This window comes from Dama dama, chromosome 9 (genome assembly GCF_033118175.1).
Source record: "Dama dama isolate Ldn47 chromosome 9, ASM3311817v1, whole genome shotgun sequence".
In the NCBI taxonomy this organism is placed as follows: Eukaryota; Metazoa; Chordata; class Mammalia; order Artiodactyla; family Cervidae; genus Dama; species Dama dama.
The window spans coordinates 27862097-27886823 of NC_083689.1; the positions used below are offsets into that span (position 1 = coordinate 27862097).

Consider the following 24727-nt stretch of genomic DNA (forward strand, 5'->3'; position numbering starts at 1 on the left):
AGTCATTTTATTTTTCACCGAAACTTACTCTCAGGGCGAAAATGTCAATTTCACTTTTTCTATGTCCCAGATGAAGCAGTAATATGTAATTTTGTTAAATCTGAACTCCTGAGTATATGCATTTTTTAAATATTTTAGGTAACCCAAAGAAGTAAGGATAAAGCATTTTCGCTACAGACTAAAATATCATGTTGTCTCTAAGAAAACTACTGGGAGATGTCTGAATTCTGAGCTAAACTCACCGTGCTTTTTATTGAACACCATTTTTACCTGAAAGAAAGTCTAACAAACATTGAAAAAAAAAAAGGTTATTCAGATTTGGGAATCTGGCTGGCACCCAAATATGAACAAAGTGAATCTGTCACTCCAAGGAAACTAACTGATGGTGCTTGGCATTAATAAAATTCACGCTTTCAAGTGACATTAGAATACTGGGAAACTTTCACCTGCCACTGAATGCTTCGCAGCTTCACAACATGTGAAGAATTTTTCTGATGAGATCAATAGTGATACTGACAAATATGATTTATATATATATACATATAGTAGAGTGAAATGTGTCAACATTTAGATTTGCCTAATTCAGTGAACCAATAATTTGAAAACAATGATGCTCTAAAATGCTATACATAGTAAAAACATCCACTTAAATTGTAAGATATACCAACAAATAATAATTAACAGAGTATAAATGTTTACTGATATGTATTCAGATTCTACATTGCTACAACCCACAAATAATCAAAACACTACCACTGAGTTTTAGTGCACTTTCAAAAAAGAACATTCTCAATAATCTGAAAACACCCATTCGTTTTTGAACTACATATCTTTATGAGGCCAGATTTTCCTTATACACCTAGACTAAAATAACAAATACCAACACTTTACATGCAGAAGCAGATATAAGATTCTGCTGCCTTCTACAAGCAAGATCTAAAGAGATTTGCAAAAATATAAAACAAATTCATGCCTTCTCACTGTTTTGTTTTGTTTAACACAAATTCTCCAAATCAGTGTCATGGCACATATGAATATTGAGGAAGTGGATTTGTGTGACGAAGTTGCAGCTGAAGCATGTATAAAAATATATACAATAATACTTTAAAAGTTTTTTTTTATGAAATTTCACTTCTAGCACACAAATGCTAAAATAAATAGCAAACATCTTAAATGCAAGGCTTGGTATATAAGTGAGGAAAATACTCCTATGGGCCTAAAGAAATAAAAAGTAAAATGCACATTTTGGAGCTAGTACTAATGTATTTGGTTGCCTGAGGGCATTCACCAAACTCAAATCCAAAGGTACTCAGCTTTAGACACCACATTGACACAAAGACAATGACTTGACATACACAATGGAAAGAAAGCTGTAAAACTGTCACTATTTGCACATGGTATCAGATAAAGAAAATCCTAAAGATCTCACCAAAAAACAGAATTAATAAAATAATTCAGTAAAGTTGCAAGACACAAAATCAACATATAGAAATCTGTTGCATTTATATACACTAATAACAAACTATTAAAACAGAAATGTAGAAAACTATCCTATTTACAATCTCATCAGAAAGAATACAATAACTACAAATAAATTTAACCCAAAGAGGTGAAATATCTGTACTCTGAAAATAAGACATTGAGGAAAGATATAGAAGATGGTATAAACAAATGGAAAGATACACAGTGCTCATGGACTGAAAGAATTAATGTTATGAAAATGTCCACACTACCCAAAGCAATCTACAGCGGTAATGTAATCCCTATCAAAATGCCCATAGCATTTTGCACCGAACTAGAGCAAACAGCTTGAAAATACATATGAAGCCACAAAAGACCTCTGAACAGCCATGGCAATCTTAAAAAGAAGAACAAAGTTGGAGGTATCATACTTTCTGACATTGAACTATATTACAAAGCTATAGTGATCAAAACAGTATGGTACCAGCATAAAAAGAGATACATGGATCAATGGAACACGATAGAGAACCCAGGAAGATCACATGAAAAGGAGTTCGGACTGATAGTTGAATTCTCAATAGCAACAACGGATGCCAGAAGGCAGGTGAACTAGATCTGTGATGTGCTGAAACAAAACAATGTACCCTGAATAATAGGATTCTACACTCAGTTAAAATACCTTTCAAGTTCCAATTCATTATTGAACAGAAATAGTAAAAATAAAGTCCTCTCCTTATTTCTGATTTCAAATGGGATCCTTTTAAAGTTTCACTACTTAGAAAAATACACTCACATATTTTCTTGTAAATATCTTTAGCCTTGTTAATAAAGTTCCTACTTTGTCCTACTTTGCCAAGAGGTTGCTTTTTTTATCATGAATGTATTTTAAATTGCCTGAAAGATATTTTCTTTATCCACTGTGATGATCATATGGTTTTTATCTTTAATTGGATTACACACTTATATTTTAAGATTTTCTAATGTTAAACTATCCCTCTATTTCTGGAATAAATCTTAAATAAAATAACCCTACTTGGTTATTCTAAAAACACATTGTGAGATAATATCTGCTAATGTTCGATTTAGAATTCTTTTTTTTCCTGAGTGAAAATGGCTTATTATTTTTCCTTCTTACACTGTCCACTTTAGAGTGTGGTAAGAAATTTCTACGGTTTTAATTCACTTTTTCCTGTTGTCTACATAGCTTGTATAATATTGGAACGATCCAGTCTTTGGAATTTTAGCAGAAATCTCTGTGAAATCATCAGGGCTTGGCATTTTCTTAGAAACATGTTAAACAACTGATTATTTTTGGTAGATTGTTAGTGAATGATATAAGGTGTTTCTGTCTAGTTGCTTAGCTAGAAATGATTAACTATAATTAATCATGCTTGTTAGTACAGACACAGTTTGTTGCTCTTTATATATACTTATGTATCATGATCCAAATTTTAGTTTTTTATCTAATCCCAAACCTTTCACCAGTTTTTAAAACTAATTATAGAGACAGAATTTTTGATCCCACAGTCCAAAGACTTAAGGATACCATGCTTCCTTATTCCTTTTTTATAAGTTATGGGAGGGAATAATTAATTATTAGAAAGTACATTCCTTTTTTATGGTTGTAATATCAAAATATCACAAATTTGATTGCTTAACATACCCAAACTCATTATCTTACAATTCGCTACATTAGAAGGTTGATCTGGATCTCACTGGCTAAAACCAATGTATCACAAGGCTGTCTGTGCTACCTTCTGAAGGCTCTATGGGAGACTCTGTTTTCTTGCTTTTTCCAGGTTCTAGATAATTCTTCACAAGAGAATCTCTGCCTCTATCCTCAAAACCAGTAATAATGAGCTGAATCCTTCTTACAGACATCTCTCTCTGTGCCTTTCTTCTGGAATAATCTCTCTCCAACTCTGAGCTTTTACGCCTCCCTGTTCAACTTTTAAAGACTGTTGTGATTACACTGGGCATACCAGACAGCCTAGGATAATCTCCTTCTTTTAAAATAAGTTGACTGGGAGCCTCAGTGGCATCTGCAAGCTTCATTTCCCTTTACTATGTAACAACATATTCCCAGGTCCCAGGTCCATTAAAACATGAAAATCTTCAGGGACCCTTATTCTGCCTGCCCAGAAAGTAAGGCAACTTCACTAGTAATAGCTGGGACTTGCATCCAGAATTATACTTTATTTCTCTTTAAATTTAAGAATAGCATCATAGTTCATCCAAACCTCAGAACTAAAAACCCTGACTTCAACTATGACACAATTCTAATAGGGCACTGACTTCAAAACTAATCTCAGTTTTAGGAATGTTAAAACTGAACACATGTACATTTAAGAATTGACATTCTGTTGGTTAAAATATTTAACAGCATTTTTTTTTTCCTCCAGGTATCTATCTACTTACCAACTAACCTGCCTAATTAAAACAACAAGAAAGAATGTGGTTGAGGAGGCGGTAAAACAACTTTTACTTTTTACCCTCTAAACAGCTTTTCAAACATAAACTTAATAAATAAGTAGAACTTCTCAACTGAAATATTTATTTATAATATTCCATAACACTGATACAGTCTGGCTCCTTAAAGTATGCGTATCTTTTACACCAGTAAATAAACAAAACATCCTATTATTTTAAATTTTATATGCTGAAAGTAAAAGTACTTTCCAATATTATATTTGCCACTTCTTTCTACATATTAATGTATACAATTTTATTCTAGAACTTCATTCAAAGGTATTTTTCTCATCTTCAGATTTCTAGTTATATTGTCCCTGGGTACACAAATGCATTTATTGCAAAATTCATACTTAAACTGAAGAAAGTAGGGAAAACCACTAGGCCATTCAGGTATGACCTAAATCAAATCCCTTATGACTATACAGTGGAGGTACAAATAGATCCAAAGGATTAGATCTGATAGAGTGCCTGAAAAACTATGGACAGAGGTTTGTAACAATGTATAGCTCGCAGTGATCAAACTATCCCCAAGAAAAAGAAATGCAAAAAGGCATAATGGTTGTCTGAGGAGGTCTTAAAGGAAGAAAAGTGAAAGGCAAAGGAGAAAAAGGAAAGATATACCCATCTGAATGCAGAATTCCAAAGAATAGCAAGGAGACATAAGAAAGCCTTCCTAAGTGAACAATTTAAAGAAATAGAGGAAAATAGAATGGAAAAGACTGGAGAGCTCTTCAAGAAAATTAGAGTACCAAGGGAACATTTCATGCAAAGACAGACACAATAAAGAACAGAAATGGTATGGACCTAATAGAAGCAGAAGACCTTAAGAAGAGTGGTCAAGAAGATACAGTAGAACTAAAAAGATCTTAATGACTCAGAAAACCACAATGGTGTGATCACTCACCTAGAGCCAGACATCCTAGAGTGTGAAGTCAAGTGGGCCTTAGGAAGCATCACTATGAACAAAGCTAGTTCATGCATTGGAGAAGGAAATGGCAACCCACTGCAGTGTTCTTGCCTGGAGAATCCCAGGGATGGGGGAGCCTACTGGGCTGCCATCTATGGGGTCGCACAGAGTCAGAGACGACTGAAGCAACTTAGCAGCAGCAGCAGCAGTGGAGGTGATGGAATTCCAGCTGAACTATTTCAAATGCTAAAAGATGAGGCTGTGAAAATGCTACACTCAATATGCCAGAAAATTTGGAAAACTCAGCAGTGGCCACAGGACTGGAAAAGGTTAGTTTTCATTCCAATCCCAAAGAAGGGCAATGCCAAAGAATGTTCAAACTACTGCATAACTGTACTCATTCCACATGCTAGCATGGTCATGCTCAAAATCTTCCAAGCTAGATTTCAACAGTACATGAACCAAGAATTTCAGATGTTCAAGTTGGATTTAGAAAAGGCAGAAGAACCAGAGATCAAATTGCCAACATCCGCTGGATCATAAAAAGCAAGAGAATTCCAAAAAAGCATCTACTTCTGCTTCATTGACTATGCTGAGGCCTTTGACTGTGGACATCACAACAAACTGTGGAAAACTAACTTCAAGATATGGGAATACCAGACCACCCTACCTGCCTCCTGAGAAACCTGTAAGTAGGTTAAGAAGCAACAATTAGAACTGGACATGGAACAATGGACTTGTTCTAAACTGGGAAAGCAATACATCAAGGCTGTATACTGTCACCCTGTTTATTTAATGTAGATACAGAGTACATGTTACAAAATGCTGGGCTGGATGAAGCACAAGCTGGAATCAAGATTGCTGGGAGAAATATCAATAACTCAGGCATGCAGATGATACCATCCTTATGGCAGAAAACAAAGAGGAACTAAAGAGCCTCTTGATAAAGGTGTAAGAACAGAGTGAGAAAGCTGGCTTAAAACTCAACATTCAAAAAACTAAGATCATGGCATCTAGTCCTATCACTTGATGGCAACTACATGCGGAAACAATGGAAACAGTGACAGACTTTATTTTCTTGGGCTCCAAAATCACTGCAGATGGTAACCCAGCCATTATATTAAAATATTCTTGCTCCTTGGAAGAAAACCTATGACCATCCTAGACAGTGTATTAAAAAGCAGAGACATCACTTTGCCAACAAAGGTCCATCTAGTCAAAGCCATGGTTTTTCCGTTAGTCATGTACGGATGTTAAGAGTTGGTCCATAAAGAAAGCTGAGCACCAAAGAACTGATGCTTTTGATCTGTGGTGTTGGAGAAGACTCTTGAGAGTCCCTTGGAGAGAGTCCCTTGTAAGGAGATCAAAGCAGGCATTCCTACAGGAAATCAATCCTTAATATTCATTGCAAGGACTGATGCTGAAGCTGAAGCCCCAATACTTGGGCCACCTGATGCAAAGAGCCCAACTCATTGGAAAGACCCTGATGCTGGGAAAGATTAAGGGCAGGAGAAGAAGGGGATGACAGAGGACAAATGACTGAATGGCATCACTGACTCAATGTACACGAGTTTGAGTAAGCTCCAGGAGATCACCAAAGACAAGGAAGCCTGGCATGCTATAGCCCAGGGGGTCGCAAAGAGTTGGACATGACTGAGTGACTAAGCAATAACAACACAGATGCACCAAGCTACAAAGGAAAGCTGTCTTTCATTATAGAAAAATCAGATAGAGAATTCAACTGTGTGGCATTTACTAACACTGATGCTGGACAAAAGTGTAACCGCTCCACAGGGAATAAAATGATGTGATAGATCTAGTACCTACTGAGTGCTAATTAAAATCTAGCTGTCTTTGTGAAATCAGTAATACAGTCTTTGTGAAATCTAATTTAAAAGTGAGGAATTCAAACCTTCAATTGTTAAATAATGTGCCCACATTCATGTTTGCAAAAAGCAGCAGAGATTGATTTGAATCTAGATGTCTGACTTCAACATCCATGCTCTGTTCTGTTTCAGAGTTTTCTTCATCTGTAAAGTAATAATGATTAAAAAAAAAACTAGAGAGTTTCAGAAAATAAATGAGAAAATATCCATGGAAGTGTTTCTCAAGTTACAATGAGCAGTATCAGCATCACATTGCTTTTTAAATATAGGCATTTCTCTCCATGTACAATTAAAATTAATAACCTGAATTCAAAGTTTTTAACTACTGTCCTTCCCTTCTCAGTATACTTAAGAGAAGAGGGAAAATTTCCATGGTAATCACTCAGGCCCATATTATTCAAACCAATAAATAACTAAATCTACTTCTTTCCTTTCTCCTTTTCTTTCAGTATTTTCATTACAGTATCCAATGTGAAATGAACTGACTTCACATCAGAAATAGATAAAAGAAGAAGGCATATATAAACTTAAGAAAGCATCTGACCAAAAAAAAAAATATATAATAGTGCATGAAGAGATTTACAAATGTGTATTAATAGATATTTAATCGATTTAAGCCCTAAATCTCTTCTGTTTTGTTATGCTAGAGATTGAGAGCTGTTAAGATGACCAGTAGGCTACACATGCTTATTAAATTTGCGTGACAAATCACAGAGCAATTTATCAGTACTCGCTTAACAAGAGTGGGAATTATTAATACTGCCCCATATTCTTCTTCTCTTATAAAAGAGTATATAAATGTCATGGAAGATCTATGCCTTAGGCTGCAATTTCCAGATATGAAAAGCTTTACATTGGTTTAAATAGAAAGGGATATCTGGGGTTTCCCAGGTGGCACTGGTGGTTAAGAATCTGCCTGCCAATGCAGGACATATGAGAGACGCGGGTTCGATCTCTGGGTTGGGAAGATGCCCTGGAGAAGGAAATAGCAACCCCTTCAGTATTCTTGCCGGTGAAATCCCATGGACAGGGGAATCTGGTGGGCTACAGTCCATAGGGTCTCAAAAAGTCAGATATGACTGAGCATCTGAGCACAGTAAGGATATTTATTGGCTTACACATTCAGAAGCTCAAAGGCTAGACTAGGTCCAAGGCAAGGAGAATGCCATGATTCAACAGTGTCACTGAGGATAGAGACACCCTTCATCTCTCTACTGTGCAGTGAATGAATTCATATTTATCTGAAGAGTAATTTCCTTTGTGACTATACTGACCAGGGTTGCATCCTTTCTTGTTTACATGCAGTGGGACACATATGACCAAGTTTCAGGCATGAAAAATGTTCCTTTCTTCAGATTCACGAGGGAGATATAGGTGAGAGTTCACATGTCCCAACCATGGCAAGGCCACATGCTGACTGGCTTAGGCCTGAGGCCCAGAAATGGCCCCTCTGATCAGCCTGTATGAACCATGACCCACCCACAGAAGTGTATCCTTTCCTACCTGGCAGCGTCGCTGCACAGCGGTGGATGGATGAGTGAGAGGGTGGCAACCACCACACCTACTTCACACTAACGTCTTTATAAATCTTACCAGTGTAGGTCTCTAGGCAGAAGCATGGTTTGTGTGAAAAGACATTTTGTGTGGGGACAGGGATTGGGATGAAGAGACTACTCTTCTGATTTAGTTGTTAAAAGTTTTCTCATTTAACATCCCCTGGGAAAAAAATCTCATATTTTCACTCTGCTCAAGATTAAACATGAACAAAGACCTCCGTTTCATATTTGGGATGAGAAAAAGAAATGCCAAAAGATACAGAGGGGAAAACTAGGATTTAGCAATGCCAGAGGAGACCATGAAAATATAAGTACTCAGAAACAGAGGGGGATATCAGAAAGGGCATCAGATTTTTCACGTTCTATGTTATATTGAAAACCAATTTTTATCAAGCTCTTAATGGACAAGTGAACAGAGCTGGGAACTGGTTACATCACTTTGCTGATGAACCATACATATTCTAATTACACTAATAATTCCAAGTATACCAAGTTTCCTCATTATCCAAATGTGCTTCAGCCCAGAATAAATATGCATGCTATTTTCAATTAGCAGATTTAGCAAGATATAAAACATAGTCATAGTAAAAAAGAAATTGGTTCTCCTCATATAAGTAACTGCTTTCTTAGTCCACATGTACGTGCTTTAAAGACGTGGTTAGAGTCCGTAATTATGGGATATATTGCCTGAGTTGCTGATTTTTCTCAGCTCTAAGGCAAAAAGTTGATCAGCCTATATTACAAGAAGGTTTTGGGGGCAACATAGCTATTTAAGTAGAGGAAAAGGTAATTATTTTGAGACAAGCTTTCTTAGTAATCAAATGCTTCTATGGTTAGGTTGATTAAAACTATATATCAAGATTTAATTTCTGAAAATTCAGCCAAGAAGACAAGAAAACAGCAGGAAGCAAGTTAGTCAGTTAACATTAGGAAGATCATCCCTAGATCTATTCAGCTTTTCCTTCGGTGTCCAGCTTGTTTTACAGTCCTTTCTGAATCAAATATTCCTTTGATTCCACCATCCTCCACTTTGTACTATTATAACTATTTTTCACTTATTATCTCAGATTTAATCATCTGAGGAGACTGGTAAGAACTTAACAGAACTAGTTAGTTAAAATTATATTTTTAAGTACCACTGATACTTAAAAAAAAAAACTTATTCTCTTTTCCCATTTTTTAATTGTTTGCCTCATAAGAAATAAATGATACTTCAGTGATGGCTAAATTAAAATACTTATTGCACTAAACAATGAACCCCACATGATATATCAAAACTAGATCAAACTCTTAAATGTACCTTAACAATAACCCAATAGCAATACCTTATTAAAACTATACACAGTGTCTTAAAACTAAACATATATATATAGTTCTATAATTTTATCTATCTATAGTTTCAGCTCTCTGTCTAGATACATGACTTAAAACTATACATACATACAATTATAAAATTTTACCTATCTACAATTTCATCTATCTGTTTAGATAAGTAATTTATATACATGCATTTATACTAGCATAAATGTGACCATTCTCTGAAAATTAAAAACTGTGGTTTATAGATTCTATTAGCTATACAGTTATGTCTTAGGGATTTTAGATATCCAAGACAAAATATAGAAAATTTGCTACTTTATGTACAGAAAATCCTCATTACTTGGGCAAATAAGATGGACTTTCTTTCACGCAGTCTGCAAAAAGCTTCAAATGTATGTAACTCAAAAATAAATCCATTAGTCAACTCTACTAACATTAACATACTTGCCTCAGTTTATGAATAATAACGTAATTTAATTGAATCCACGTATATATTTCTGAGAAAAAAACACAAAGAATAACTCATGATATTTTTAAAGCATCATTTAAACTTTTATCCGCTATATAGTACACTTATATCTTCAAGTTGTTTCACTAATAATTGAATTGGTGACAAATAATTAAACATATAGGTTGAAAATATACATCACTGACATTCTAAAAATATTTCACTATAACGAGCACTTTCAAATAATTTTCTACATTTAAACAAATGCTGTGTTTAGGCTCCCAAGATCTCCTCCAAAGTATAAAAATTTTTACATACACTTACCAACAGTATCACATGGTTCATCTTTGTGTACACAGAAATCTTTCCTAGAAAGAAAAACAGAAAATATTGTTTGTTCCACAAACAACAAAGTATACGGCTTATTTTCAACACTTACAATGAATAACTGAATGACACTCTTTATCTCCAAGAATTTAATAAAACTGAAAATAGGATTAACTAATTTTTGATTCTAAGAAAATGTGAGAATATTTAAATTACTATACCTTTCACCTGATATAATCCTGAAACATTGTGTCCTATCCCAGGGATCGAACCCATATCACCTGCACTGCGGGCAGATTTTTTTACCAGTTGAATCACAAGGGAAGCCCTTAAACATAATACTATTGCACATTTAATAGACTATACAATACTATAAACATAACTTCTATGTGCACTGGGATATCAAAATACTCTTGTGGCTTGCTTTGTTGGTCTGGAACCAAATCTATATCTCCAAGGTATGCCTTTAACTCCATCCCAATTTTTGAAATCTCAAGTTAGACAGTTTTTTCTAAACCATTAGTGCTCATTTAGATTTACCTATATATTTGGCAATTTCTTTTCTCAATAATATCTTGTATCATTACCTTCTAGAGAGACTATTATTCTTTAAGTATATCCTTCAGTATCTCCTTCAGTGAAGACCTATGAATACAAACTAAACGGTCTCAGACTGTTTCCTTAATTCTCATTGTGTGTGTGTTAGTTGCTCAGTCGTGTCCAACTCTTTGCGACCCCATGGACTGCAGCCCACCAGGTTCCTCTGTCCCTGAGATTTTACAGGCAAGGATACTGGAGTGGGTTGCCATTTTCTTCTCCAGGGGATCTTCCCAACCCAGGGATCGAACCCGGGTCTCCTGCACTGCAGGCAGATCCTTTTACCAACTGAGCTACAAGGGAAGCTACAAGGCTAATTCTCATTAGCCTGCATTTATTCACAATGGAAGAGTACAGTGACTGTAGAACTGTAGGCTGACTTTATTAGCCCTCAATACACTGAAGATATTTCATTTTATTCTAGCATTTATAAAAAAAAAAAAGAAGTCTGTAATCAACTTGCAGTTTTCATTCCAATCCCAAAGAAAGGCAATGCCAAAGAATGCTCACTACTGCACAATTGCACTCATCTCAGACACTAGGAAAGTAATGTTCAAAATTCTCCCAGCTAGGCTTCCACAATACAGGAACTGTGAACTTCCAGATGTTCAAGCTGGTTTTAGAAAAGGCAGAGGAACCAGAGATCAAATTGCCAACATTTGTTGGATCATCCAAAAAGCAAGAGAGTTCCAGAAAAAATCTATTTCTGCTTTATTGACTATGCCAAAGACTTTGTGGATCACAGCAAACTATGGAAAATTCTGAAAGAGATGGGAATACCATATCACCTGACCTGCTTCCATGAGAAATCTATATGCAGGTCAGGAAGCAAATTAGAACTAGACATGGAACAACTGACTGGTTCCAAATAGGAAAAGGAGTATGTCAAGGCTGTATATTGTCCCCATGCTTATTTAACTTATATGCAGAGTACATCATGAGAAATGCTGGGCTGGATGAAGCACAAGCTGGAATCATATTGCCGGGAGAAATATCAATAACCTCAGATATGCAGATGATACCACCCTTATAGCAGAAAGTGAAGAAGAACTAAAGAGCCTCTTGATGAAAGTGAAAGAGGAGAGTGAAAAAGTTGCCTTAAAGCTCAACATTCAGAAAATGAAGATGATGGCATCTGGTCCCATCACTTCATGGCAAATAGATGGGCAAACAGTGGAAACAGTGGCTGACTTTATTTTGGGGGGCTTCAAAATCACTGCAGATGGTGACTACAGCCATGAAATTAAAAGACACTTGTTCCTTGGAAGAAAAGCTATGACCAACCTAGACAGCATATTAAAAAGCAAAGACATTATTTTGCCAACAAAGGTCCATCTAGTCAAGGCTCTGGTTCTTCCAGTAGGCATGTATGGATGTGAGAGTTGGACTATAAAGAAAGCTGAGCACCAAAGAATTGATGCTTTTGAACTGTAGTGTTGGAGAAGACTCTTGAGAGTCCCTTGGACTGCAAGGAGTCCAACCTAAACAAAATCAGTCCTGAATATTCACTGGAAGGACTGATGTTGAAGCTGAAACTCCAATACTTTGGCTACCTGATGTGAAGAACTGACTCATTTGTAAAGACCCTGATGCTGGGAAAGATTGAAGGCGGGAGAGAAGGGGACAACAGAGGATGAGATGGTTGGATGGCCTCACCGACTCAATGGACATGAGTCTTGAGTAAACTCCAGGAGCTGGTGATGGACAGGGAGGCCTGGCATGCTACAGTCCATGGGGTCGCAAAGAGTCAGACACGACTGAGCACCTGAACTGAATCAACTTGCTCTTCTTTCATTTGGTTTTGATTAATTTTTACTGAGAATCGACATATAACATTGTTTCTGGTTAATTTTAAGATTTCTTTTTGTCTTAATATTAATAGTTCTGCAGTTCCACTAAGATGTGTCTATGTACTGAGTTTGTTTTTATTTATCTTCTTTGGTACTTGGTATGTCAATTTGAAGATTCACAAATATACATTATAACCATTATTTATTTATCTAATTCCTCTCACATTCTCTCTGCTTTTTTCCTAGAACTTCTTGAAGTGTATATTCATTCTTCTCATTTTGATGTCAGTAACTCTCACTCTTTTGTACTTCCATCTCTTAATCACTCTGTACAGCCTTCTGGGATAATCCTTCAGATCTATCATCCAATCCACTAGTACTCTCTTCAACTGCATCTACTCTGCTCTTCAAATCAGAAATTAAGATTTTTAAGTACATTTTTATGCTTTATTTTCCTCAATTTTCAAATTATCTTTTCTTTCAAAACAGCTTTTTTCTCACACTTTTGAATTTTTGTGTTTTCAATCATGTGAACATGCTTTTTAATAACTTCTGTCAGTATTTCAAAATATTCTTTATCGTGCTCCTTGGCTCTAACCATGGGATATGTTGTCATGTTGTGTTTTGGAATCCTACTCTGAACTCATTTAGTTGAACTTTATTTGTGGACGCCTTGTGAGGTGAAAGTTAAAAGAGGGCCCCTTCACAGTAGTTTTGCATATGCTTTCACTAAGTGTTTCAATGTTGGATTGTAGTCATGGTAATGAATACCCACAGGAGCCATTTTCTCCTAACATGGGTTCATGGCTAAAACAGAAAGCAAGCTTCCTTCCTGTTGACAACCTGTGCTTGTTGCAAAACTTTTACCAGACCAAAATTTTATTAAGGGTCTAAGTATCCAAGGGGCCTGGCTGTCTATAATCATTTCAGTTCCCACTTCACAAAGGCACAAAGTTTTTTTTTTCATATGGGAGTTCAACCCAAGAATCCCGATTTTTAAGTCCAGCAAACTCCTACCAGGACAGCTATCACATTACTTCAGAAGCTTACTGCATTTTTTTTTTTTTTTTTGCCAGAGTCCTCTTGTTTTGGGCTCACCTGTGCATGTAAAAGGATTTTTATTATGCTGTTTCTACATTCCTACATATTGATGATGGGAACATTTTCTGATTTTTTACTCAGACAGATTATCACAAAGTTAAAGGAAGAGGACACAATCTGTGACCTACCATACAATAATTAAGCATACTGAAACATTTATTGTTAACATTAGATCTTACTATACATAGACTTTATTCTAATATTATATTTTATATGATGCAGTTACTTTTACCAAACTCTTTAAAAGACTGAACTACCTCAGTATGATGTTCACATTGACCTCATTGATAAATTACTTTCTCAAAGATATCTTTCTACAAATAGGGATTACATTAGTTATAAATTATTTAAAAAATTAGTGATTAGTGCAATATTGTCATTTTCCTCTCATAAGGTAGGAGATAGAAAAAAAATGTGTAACTAGACATGACTATGACTGAATTAGAGAATGAAGTAATTTAATATCAAAGCTTAATTACTATAATTTTTTATTATTCCTTGAGGCAAATGTCTGACAAAGACAATTTCTATGAAACAGATATAAAGTCAACTCTTGATTACTAGAGTAAAGGCAAGAAAGGTAAAGGCTTGATAAAGATGATAAAATAATCTTAAATTTAAACACAAGGGACAATACAGATTTACTATAAACATGATTCATTTAAATCATTCCCATTAATTAGAAATACATTAACTATTCTGCAATTATAACAAAATAATAACAAGTACAAGACTGTATCACAGTAATTACTTCATAATTAGTTGAAGAGTTATTATTCCCGTGGGTCTCTTTGCTAAGAACACTTCCCCAGTATTTCACTAGGACAAAGGTCTGTTTAGTCAAAGCTATGGGTTTTCTAGTAGCAATGTATGGACAATAAAGAAGGCTGAGTGCTGAGGAACTGATGCTTTCAAATTGTGGTTCTAGAGACGATTCTTAAGAGTGCCGTGGACAGCAAGGAGATCAAACCAGTCAATCCTGAAGGAAATCAACCCTGAATATTCAATGGAAGGAATGATGCTAAAGCTGAAGTTCCAATACTTTGGCCATCTGATGCAAGGAGCTGACTCACTGGAAAAGACCCTGATTCTAGGGAAGACTGAGGGCAGGATGAGAAGTGGGTGACAGAAGATGAGATGGTTGGATGGCATCACTGACTTAATAGACATGAGTTTGAGCAAGCTCCAGGAGATAGTAAAGGACAGGGAAGCCTGTCGTGCTGAAGTCCATGGGGTCGCAAAGAGTTGGACATGATTAGCAACTGGACAAAAACAACAACAAGGAAGATGGAGACTCAAGCCCCATCGTACATTGCCTTTTCTCCCTTCCTTTCCTTACTTAACTCCAGCTGTCAATATTTGGATTTGGTTTGCTTTAGTGACCAGGCTTTCTCCTGCCTCTGCTTTCATAATGCAAGTCACAGATATCTTTTCTCTAGAGAAAGCCTACTGCAGAGACCTCTCATCTGACTGCAAGGAAGTGAGAAATTCCCTAAAATGGAATATATGCAATGTAGTGTTACATGAAGAAGGAAATGGCAACCCACTCCAGTATTCTTGCCTGGAGAATCCTGTGGATGGAGGAGCCTGGTAGGCTGCTGTCCATGGGGTTGCACAGAGTCGGACATGATTGAAGCGACTTAGCAGCAGTAGCAGTGTTACATTATGCTGTCTATAGCTTATTGTATATTTCTAAACAAGAGAAACAGTACATGTTTCATTAATTTGTAAAAACTTTAATATTTTTCTCAAATGGTATTGTTTTTATTCTGATAAACCTGTTGATAAACTAGTTAATTCACCATGGGTAATTAAAAATTGGCCTTTACCACCTGATACTTTAATCTTCACTCTACACAAAATCTTTTCCTTTATATACTACAGATGTATAATCCTATTAATACCATCTGCATATGCCTTAAAAATGTTCTGTCCCAACTGAATGAAAGGAAATAGCCAAAAAAAAAAAAAAAGAGAGAGAAATTTAATTGAAACAAATAATCAGATTGCCCATCAGCACAGATGGGTCTTAAAATTTATGCCATTTTAGTAAAAAAATTATCTTTCTGAAAATACATGCCAAAATTAGAACAACTCTAGAAAAATGAGGGAAGATGCACTCAAATTTTATCCCATAAATGTAACCACTCAAGCTATCCTATCCTAAACTTTCAAGTTAAACTAATGGATGTCATTGCCTTTAATATTCAAGGTATAAAACTGAAAACCTTAAGAATCTGGGCAAAACAAGACTGCTGTTAGTTATAACCAAAGGGTTTAAAAAAAAAAAAAAAAACTTTCATTCTTTGACAGCCACTGAAGTACCTAATCTTAACTATTCCCAACCCCCAGCACCTTTCCACCAGGAAGCTACCTTCAAATATGTCATATTTTCTGGTCACTGACTTTATTTATTTATTTATATTCTGGTTCATAGATCTTTTTTTTTTATTTATTTAATTGGAAGTTAATTACTTTACAATATTGTAGTGGTTTTTGCCATACATTGACATGAATAGCCATGGCTGATTGTCAGCCATGGCTGACATGTGTTCGCCATCCTGAATACCCCTCCCATCTCCCTCCCCATCCCATCCCTCAGGGTCATCCCAGTGCACCAGCCCTGAGCACCCTGTCTCATGTATCGAACCTGGACTGATGATCTATTTCACATATGGTAATATACATGTTTCAATGCTATATTCTCAAATCATCCCACCCTCACCTTCTCCCACGGAATCCAAAAGACCATTCTTTACATCTGTGTCACTTTTGCTGACTCGCATACAGGGTCATCGTTACCATCTTTCTAAATTCCATATATATGCATTAATATACTGTATTGGTGTTTTTCTTTCTGACTTACTTCACTCTGTATAATAGGCTCCACTTTCATCCACCTCATTAGAACTGATTCAAATGCATTCTTTTTTAATAGCTGAGTAATATTCCATTGTGTATATGTACCACAGCTTTCTTACCCATTTGTCTGCTGATGGACATCTAGGTTGCTTCCATGTCCCGGGCTATTGTAAACAGTGGTCACTGACTTTAAATAACAGAATTTACACACATGACACCTCCTCACTCCAACTCAAAACCTCTTTTTCAGAGCATCTAAAGTAGACAGTATAGTAAGAGAACGTGAATGGTCCTGGATCATTCAAACTCAGGCAGAGACTTCAAGAGTTTTCCTCTTCACCATTTTTCTTGATGTTTGGTTCTTTTGTTCTTCCTTTAATTATGAATACTACACAGAGTCTTCTCCACTTATCAAAAAGAATCCAAAAGAACCTCCTCTTCTGTTCAACTTGGTCCACACTGGATTCTGTGACTCAAAACCAACACCAAATGATATAGAAAAATATACCTCCTGGTGGTACAACATCTCCAGAGACTGAATATAATTATAGATGAAGAGGAAAGAAGAAGGTCTGCTAACATTCTTGTAATAAGTAAAACAGCAGACACAGATGATCTAGAAATCAAATTTATCACAAGGACACCATGCCTAGTTGTACAGGTCATGCACTGCTTACTTCTAATGGTTCATTTACATACACAACAATGTAAATGACTCCCTCTACTGTTGTGCAGTGCACAACCTATACAATAGGATTCATTATGTGCTTCTCACATGCCAAGCACCTGGTAAGAGAAATAAAAAGATAAATTTCGAAAAGGCTTCTGCACTGAAAGCAAAGAAGAAAATGATATAAAATTACCTCTGTAATGTGAAAAGGGCCTCGGATCGGTGAGGAAGAAGCCTGGGGAATTGTAATAAATAAGAGATAGTCCTATTTGCAACTGCCTTTGCCAGAAAACAAACGGAGAGAGAAACACCCAAAACAGATGATACTGAATAATATGGCAATTCAGAAAATTAAAGAACCACATGAAATCAAATCTTTACCTTAGGGCCAAGAATCATGGAGCGTAAAGTATATTCAGATGTAGGGGGAAAGATATTTTATGTGCTTTTTCTAAATGTACAATACATCATATCATAATGCATAAGGCTGCAAGATGACTTTGATTTACATAATGTGAAACAAGGGACTTCATCTGTAACTAAACAACATGATAAAACTATGAGAAATGCACTGCTTATTGTCAAGGGCACTTAGAGTCCATCACACAGCCAATTTCTGTTCACTTAGCAAACAAATGAATAGAGCACATTTTTTTTCCCCAAAAATTCAAGGCCTTGTATCCTAAAACACTGGAAATACCTTTTAGTACCATTGAAAGACAAATCATCAATAGCATTTTAAAAACTTCAGATCAGACTGTAATTCTTAATCTTCAATTCTTCAACTGTACACTGCTTTTCAGAGGATCAAAATAATGTAATCCCAATTTCATAATATTCAAAGATTGTGAGGGGTAAGGGGGGCAGAGATTTGTTTGCTGCCTAGACCTGTGATCAAGTGGATTTGAATTCTCTCATTTTTGGCTCATGTTGGCTCTGTGTGCCTGAAGTCTGCATCACAGAGTTTCATTATGTGAGTTTATGGAAATGATACTGTTAGACTTTGGCAACTGGGAAGGCCAATAAATCCTGCTTAAGTTCTGATTTATATTGAAAAAAATGAAATGTAGCCTTTAATTTCCAAGAGTGAAGATTCATCTGAGAATAAGTCTCATTGTAGAATTTTATAGTGCCTTGGGATATACCTATAAATGATTCATTCAAAAATTATTCTATGATTTGTATGAAATTAATGTATTTCTGCCATGCCTCTATTTTATTACCTTTTCTATCTTACTAGCCAATGGCATTATTTTGAAACTAGCTTTCAAAGGTATTGTACCAAAAGCATTTTAGTAAATGCTGAAAAACAAAAGTATCATTATTAAAGTTAAATTCTAAATTAAAGAGTAATTTCAAGATATACAGACTTGTCCCTTCTCTATAATTTCAAAGAGAAATGTGAACATTATACTAAGAAATCATGGAATTGATAGTTGGGATAAAGTGTTTTGTGTTTTTGTTACTATGAATCCATAGCACTAGGTCAGCTTTAAACTATTTACTTCATTGTGTCACACAGAACAATTTAACAAATAAATGACTGCAGATAGGTTTGGACTGATACATACATTATTCACTTGAGTTGAAACCAAAATTAATAACTGAGCTATTATCTCTTCCTGTTAATGTGCTCAGAAAACATACAACATTTAATGATGACCTAAGATAAGCATTTGCAAGATACTAGGCTGTTCATGAATTCAGTTTGTAAAATATGGATAAAACCATGGAATCCACAGAGATTAAAAAATTTATCTTATTTTTTATAACTTCGCTTCCCTGGTGGCTCAGAGGGTAAAGCATCTGCCTACAATGTGGGAGACCCGGGTTTGATCTCTGGGTCAGGAAAATCCCCTGGAGAAGGAAATGGCAACCCACTCCAGTATTCTTGCCTGGAGAAGCCCATGGATGGAGGAACCTGGTAGGCTACAGTCCATGGGGTCTCAAAGAGTCGGACATGACTGAGCAACTTCACTTTCCTTCTTTCTTTAAAAAGCTAAAGATCTGATCATCTGTATGATTATACTACTAAAAAGGGATTTTTTTTTTTCTTCCTCATTAACTCAAACCATTCATTTAGACTTTCCCAATCAATGGTGGAAGGTCACTTAAGAGAGATAAACCTTTCCTTCATTGGGCTAATTTTCACTACGAGGGCACTGGAGGGCTTCCCTTGTGGCTCAGCTGGTAAAGAATCCGCCTGCAATGTGGGAGACCTGGGTTCTATCCCTGGGTTGGGAAGATGCCCTGGAGAAGGGTAAGGCTACCCACTCCAGTATTCTGGCCTGGAGAATGCCATGGACTACAGTCCACGGGGTCACAAAGAATCAGACACAACTGAGAGACTTTTCACTTTCACTTCACTTTTTCAGGGCACTGGAAGCAATAACACAGAGAAAAGCGATCCTCCAAATAAACTTTAGCCCCACAGAAAAGTAAAGGCAAAATTATATCAGTATCTATCAATATGTTATATGCATGTATCCTTTGAGGTTTTTTTTTTTTTTTCTATTTTCAACTAGATTTTTATACCTGCCTCTTGCCAAAAAAAACAGAAGCAATCTACCAAGCCCTATTCTAGGCCCTAAGGGGCACAAAAGTGAATCAACATTTCTGCTAGAGGGTTTAGGAAGTGCACAGAAATATTTTTTTCCAGAAAACATGAAATGGCTTAGCAAAACTATAGCAAATTTTTGTCTCCCAAAAAAGTTTTTCCATCAGGTTTTGAGTAGAAATCCTTTTTAGCAAGTGAAGCTTTAGTTTTCTATCCATAACTAAATGATACATTAGAAAGAATAATCCTTTACTTTGTCTTATCTTTAAAAACTATAGTTTGGGCATACAGCGTACATATTTAGTCCTTTGGTAGTAGTTCAAGTTTTGAAAATCTGAGGACAAATAATAATTTCACAACTGACTTGAGCCAGCAAACTGAGATTATAAAACACAGGTTTTCAGTCCTAATGAGCAGGATAAACCTAGGGCTGTTATACAGAGTGAAATAAGTCAGAAGAAGAAAAACAAATATTGTATACTAACACGTGTATATGGAATCTAGAAAGATAGTACTGATGAGCAGGGCAACAATGGAGATGAAGACACAGAGAAGAGACTTGTGGACACAGCTGGGGAAGAAGATGGTGGGACGAATTGAGAGAATAGCATGGAAACATATAATGTAAAAGCAGAAAGCCAATGGAAATTCACTGTAAGACGCAGGGAGTTCAAATTAGGAACTCTGTGACAATGAACAGGGTTGGAATTGGGTGGGAGGTGGGAGGAAGATTCAAGAGGGAGGGGGCATATGTATACCTATGGCTGATTCATGTTGATACACAGCAGAAACCAACACAATATTGTAAAACAATTATCCTGCAATTAAAAATTTAAAAAAACACAAATATTACTGTAGAATATTATCTAGAATATTCTCACAAATCCCAGATATGACTACTTTTGGTTCATTCTTTTAATATGTTATACTAGCCTATGTGCAAGCAAGTAGTTCAATTGCATTTTATGAGCAAAATTTGACAATAATGAAAATGGGCTTTGCTAGTAGCTCAGCTGGTGAAGAATCCGCCTGCAGTTCAGAACTCGGTTCAATTCCTGGGTCAGGAACATCCCCTGGAAAAGGGATAGACTTAGCCACTCCAGTGTTCTAGGGCTTCCCTGGTGGCTCAGCTGGTAAAGAATCCTCCTGCAATGCAGGAGACCTGGGTTCGATTCCTGGGTTGAGAAGATTCCCCTGGAGAAAGGAATGGCTACCCCTTCCAGTATTCTTGCCTAGAGAATTCCATGGACTGTACATTCCATGGGATCACAAAGAGTTGGACACAACTGAGTAACTTTCACTTTCAATTTCACTTTGACAACAATGAAAAAGATTATATTTGTAAACACAAGAGCAAGTATTCTGTAATTATTCTAAACAAATACTAGTACTTGTTTACAATCATATATAGATAAAGATGTTAATACATTTTTCTCTAAATGTGAAAATTCAGAAAACTATAAAAATATAGAGTAGTCACATAAGTTAAGATACATCTATGCAATAAAACAGGATGTCTGTTCCTCCTTCCAAATGATACAGACCAAATACGAGTGTGTTAGCTTCTTGTTAGCTTAATACATAGAAATCTGTTGCATTTCTATACACTAACAATGAAAGGACACTAACAATGAAAGGTCAGAAAGAGAAATTAAGGATTTAATAGATAAATTATCCTATTTACCATCATATCAAAAAAGAATAAAATACTTAGGAATAAACCTACCTAGAGAGACAAAAGACGTGTACTCAGAAAACTCTAAGATATTGATGAAGGAAATACAAGATGACCAACAGAAAGATATACCATGTTTCTAGATTAGCAGTATCAATATTGTCAAAATGATTATACTACCCAAAGTAAGCTACAGTTTCAATGTAATTCCTATCAAATTACGAATGGCATTTTTTTTTTGGCAGATCTAGGACAACAAAAATCTTCAAATTTGTATCAAAACATAAAAGATCCTGAATAGCCAAAGCAATCTTGAGAAAGAAAACACAGAGCTGGAGGAATCAGGCTCCCTCACTGTAGACTATACTACAAAGCTACAGTCATCAAAACAGTAATGGCCCCTCACAAAGACAGATATATAGATCAATGGAACAAGACAGAAAGCCCAAAAACAAACTTTCACACCTAGGTCAATTAATCTACAACAAAGGAGGCAAGAATATACAATGGAGAAAATACAGTTTATTCATTAAGTGATGCTGGTAAAACTGGATAGCTACATGTAAAAGAATGCAACTAGAACACTCTCTAATACCATACATGAAAATAAATTTCATAGTGGATTAAAGACCTAAACATAAGACAGGATAATATATAATTCTTAGAGGAACACATAGGCATAACACTCTTTGGCATCTACTGCTGCAAAATCTTTCTGGATCTACTTCCTAGGGTAATGAAAATAAAAACAAACAGAAACAAATAGGATCTAGATAAACATAAAAATGTTTGCACAGCAAAGGAAACCATAAACAAAACAAAAAGACAACCCTCAGAATGGGAGAAAATAGTTACAACAATGTGACTGACAAGAGATTAATTTCCAAAATATGCAAACAGCTCATGAAGCTCAAAAAAATAAAATGGGCAAAAGATCTAAATAGACATTTATCCAAAAAACCCATACACAGACAGCCAAAAAGCACATGAAAAGATGCTGAACCTCACTAGCTGGTAGAGAAATGCAAATCAAAATTACAATGAGGTACCTCCTCAAACTAGTAAGAATGGCCACCATCAAAAAGTCTACAAACAACAAAATGCTCAAGAGGGTGTGGAGAAAATGGAACCCTCTTACACCACTGGTGAGAATGTAAATTGATACAGCCATTGTGGAAAACAGTATGGAGGTTCCTTAAAAAACTAAAAAGAGAGATACAATATGACTTACTAATCATACTCCTGAATATATACCCAGAGAAAAGTATAATTCAAAAAGATACATTCACTCCAGTGTTCACTGTAGCACTATTTACAACAGCCAGGATATGGAAGCAACCTAAATGTCCATCAACAGAGGAATGGATAAAAAGAGATGTGATATATATATTTGGAATACATTTGGAATATTACAATGGAATATTATGGAATACTACTGGAATATTATGGAATATAACAATGGAATGTTACTCAGCCATAAAAAGGAATGAAACTGTGCCATTTGCAGAGACACGAATGGACCTAGAGACTGACATAGAGAGTGAAGTAAGTCAGACAATGAAAGACAAATATTGTATCATATCAATTATATGTGGAACCTAAAAAAAGGATACAAATGAACTTACAAAACAAAAACAGACTTACAGACTTCAAAAACAAACTTATCATTACCAAAGAAGAAAGGTGGAGGGGGATAAATTAGCAGGTTGGGATTAACATATCCATACTATTACACATAAAATGATCAACAAAGACCTATTGCATAGCACAGGAAATTCTACTTAATACTCTGTAAACCTACATAGGAACAAAATCTGAAAAACAATAGATATATGGATATGTATAAATGAATCACTTTGCTGAAAAGAATAGCAAGCGTACACCTGAAACTAACACAATATTGTAAATCAACTATAATATAAAATGAAAATTAAACTTAAATAAATAATAAATCATATAGTAAAAATCCAACAGCTTTAGAATATATGGTAGATTTATAGTCTTTCAAACATATAAAACACTATATGTTTCAGTATTTCATTGAATTCTAAAATTTGAAGGCAGGGCAGGCTCATCCTATAGAAATGTAAAGTGTAAATTATTAAATAAACTTTCACTAGATATAAACAGACAAAAGAAGAAAAAGGAACTGATAATTGTTTCAGAATTCCTAGGTGTCAGGAATTTTACACATTATTTTCTCATTTAAATTTAAACTGTAACATGTTCAGAAAATTACACTGGTAATATCTAACATATCACACTAACCCCACAAAACTGTTCTGTCACTCAACAATACCGTCAGCCACAGCAAATGATTCCTAACTGTGTCTAGGATAATGAGGAATGCAATAATAACCATGGGCTGACCAACTATCAATTAAAAACATTTATTATGTAATATCAGAACAAAAGTATTTCTGATAGTATATCTTCCACATTAATAAAAGTTTGCACTGGATTTTATACAATTATTTATATTTGGAAAACTATTGAATGGTCACTTTATGTTAGATGTTATAGAAGATGTCTTATATTCTTCTCTCTGTACTATTAGCCTCATTGTAATGAGATTAATAGCAGTCAAATGGTCAACTCCAAGATTACCAGCTACTGTCTGGGTAAACACAGGTCATATTTCTTTGATTATCTTTCTTAAAGTTCTATAGTCTTAAAGTTCTATATATTTATATATCATGTATGTACATCCATAAATACACATGTAATTATAGATACAAATTATCCATTAAATATGTCTATTGCACAGAAGGATCTCTGTTTGTTTCCAAGGCAAACCATTCAATATCACAGTAATCCAAGTCTATGCCCCAGCCAGTAATGCTGAAGAAGCTGAAGTTGAACAGTTCTATGAAGACCTACAAGACCCTGTAGAACTAACACCCAAAAAAGATGTCCTTTTCATTATAGCAGACTAGAATGCAAAAGTAGGAAGTCAAGAAACACCTGGAGTAACAGGCAAATTTGGCCTTGGAGTACAGAATGAAGCAGGGCAAAGGCTAATAGAGTTCTGCCAAGAGAATGCACTGGTCATAGCAGACACCCTCTTCCAACAACACAAGAGAAGACTCTACACATGG

The 24727-nt window shown here is 35.5% G+C and overlaps 1 protein-coding gene across 1 annotated transcript in view; it reads right to left on the reverse strand.

Annotated features, from left to right (window-relative positions):
• ADAMTS19 (ADAM metallopeptidase with thrombospondin type 1 motif 19) overlaps positions 1-24727 on the reverse strand; it is a 250761-nt gene that overhangs the window by 156702 nt on the left and 69332 nt on the right. The window contains exon 7 of the mRNA XM_061150851.1: positions 10375-10418. Coding sequence (XP_061006834.1) covers positions 10375-10418 — 44 coding nt within the window. The remainder of the gene's footprint in view (positions 1-10374; positions 10419-24727) is intronic.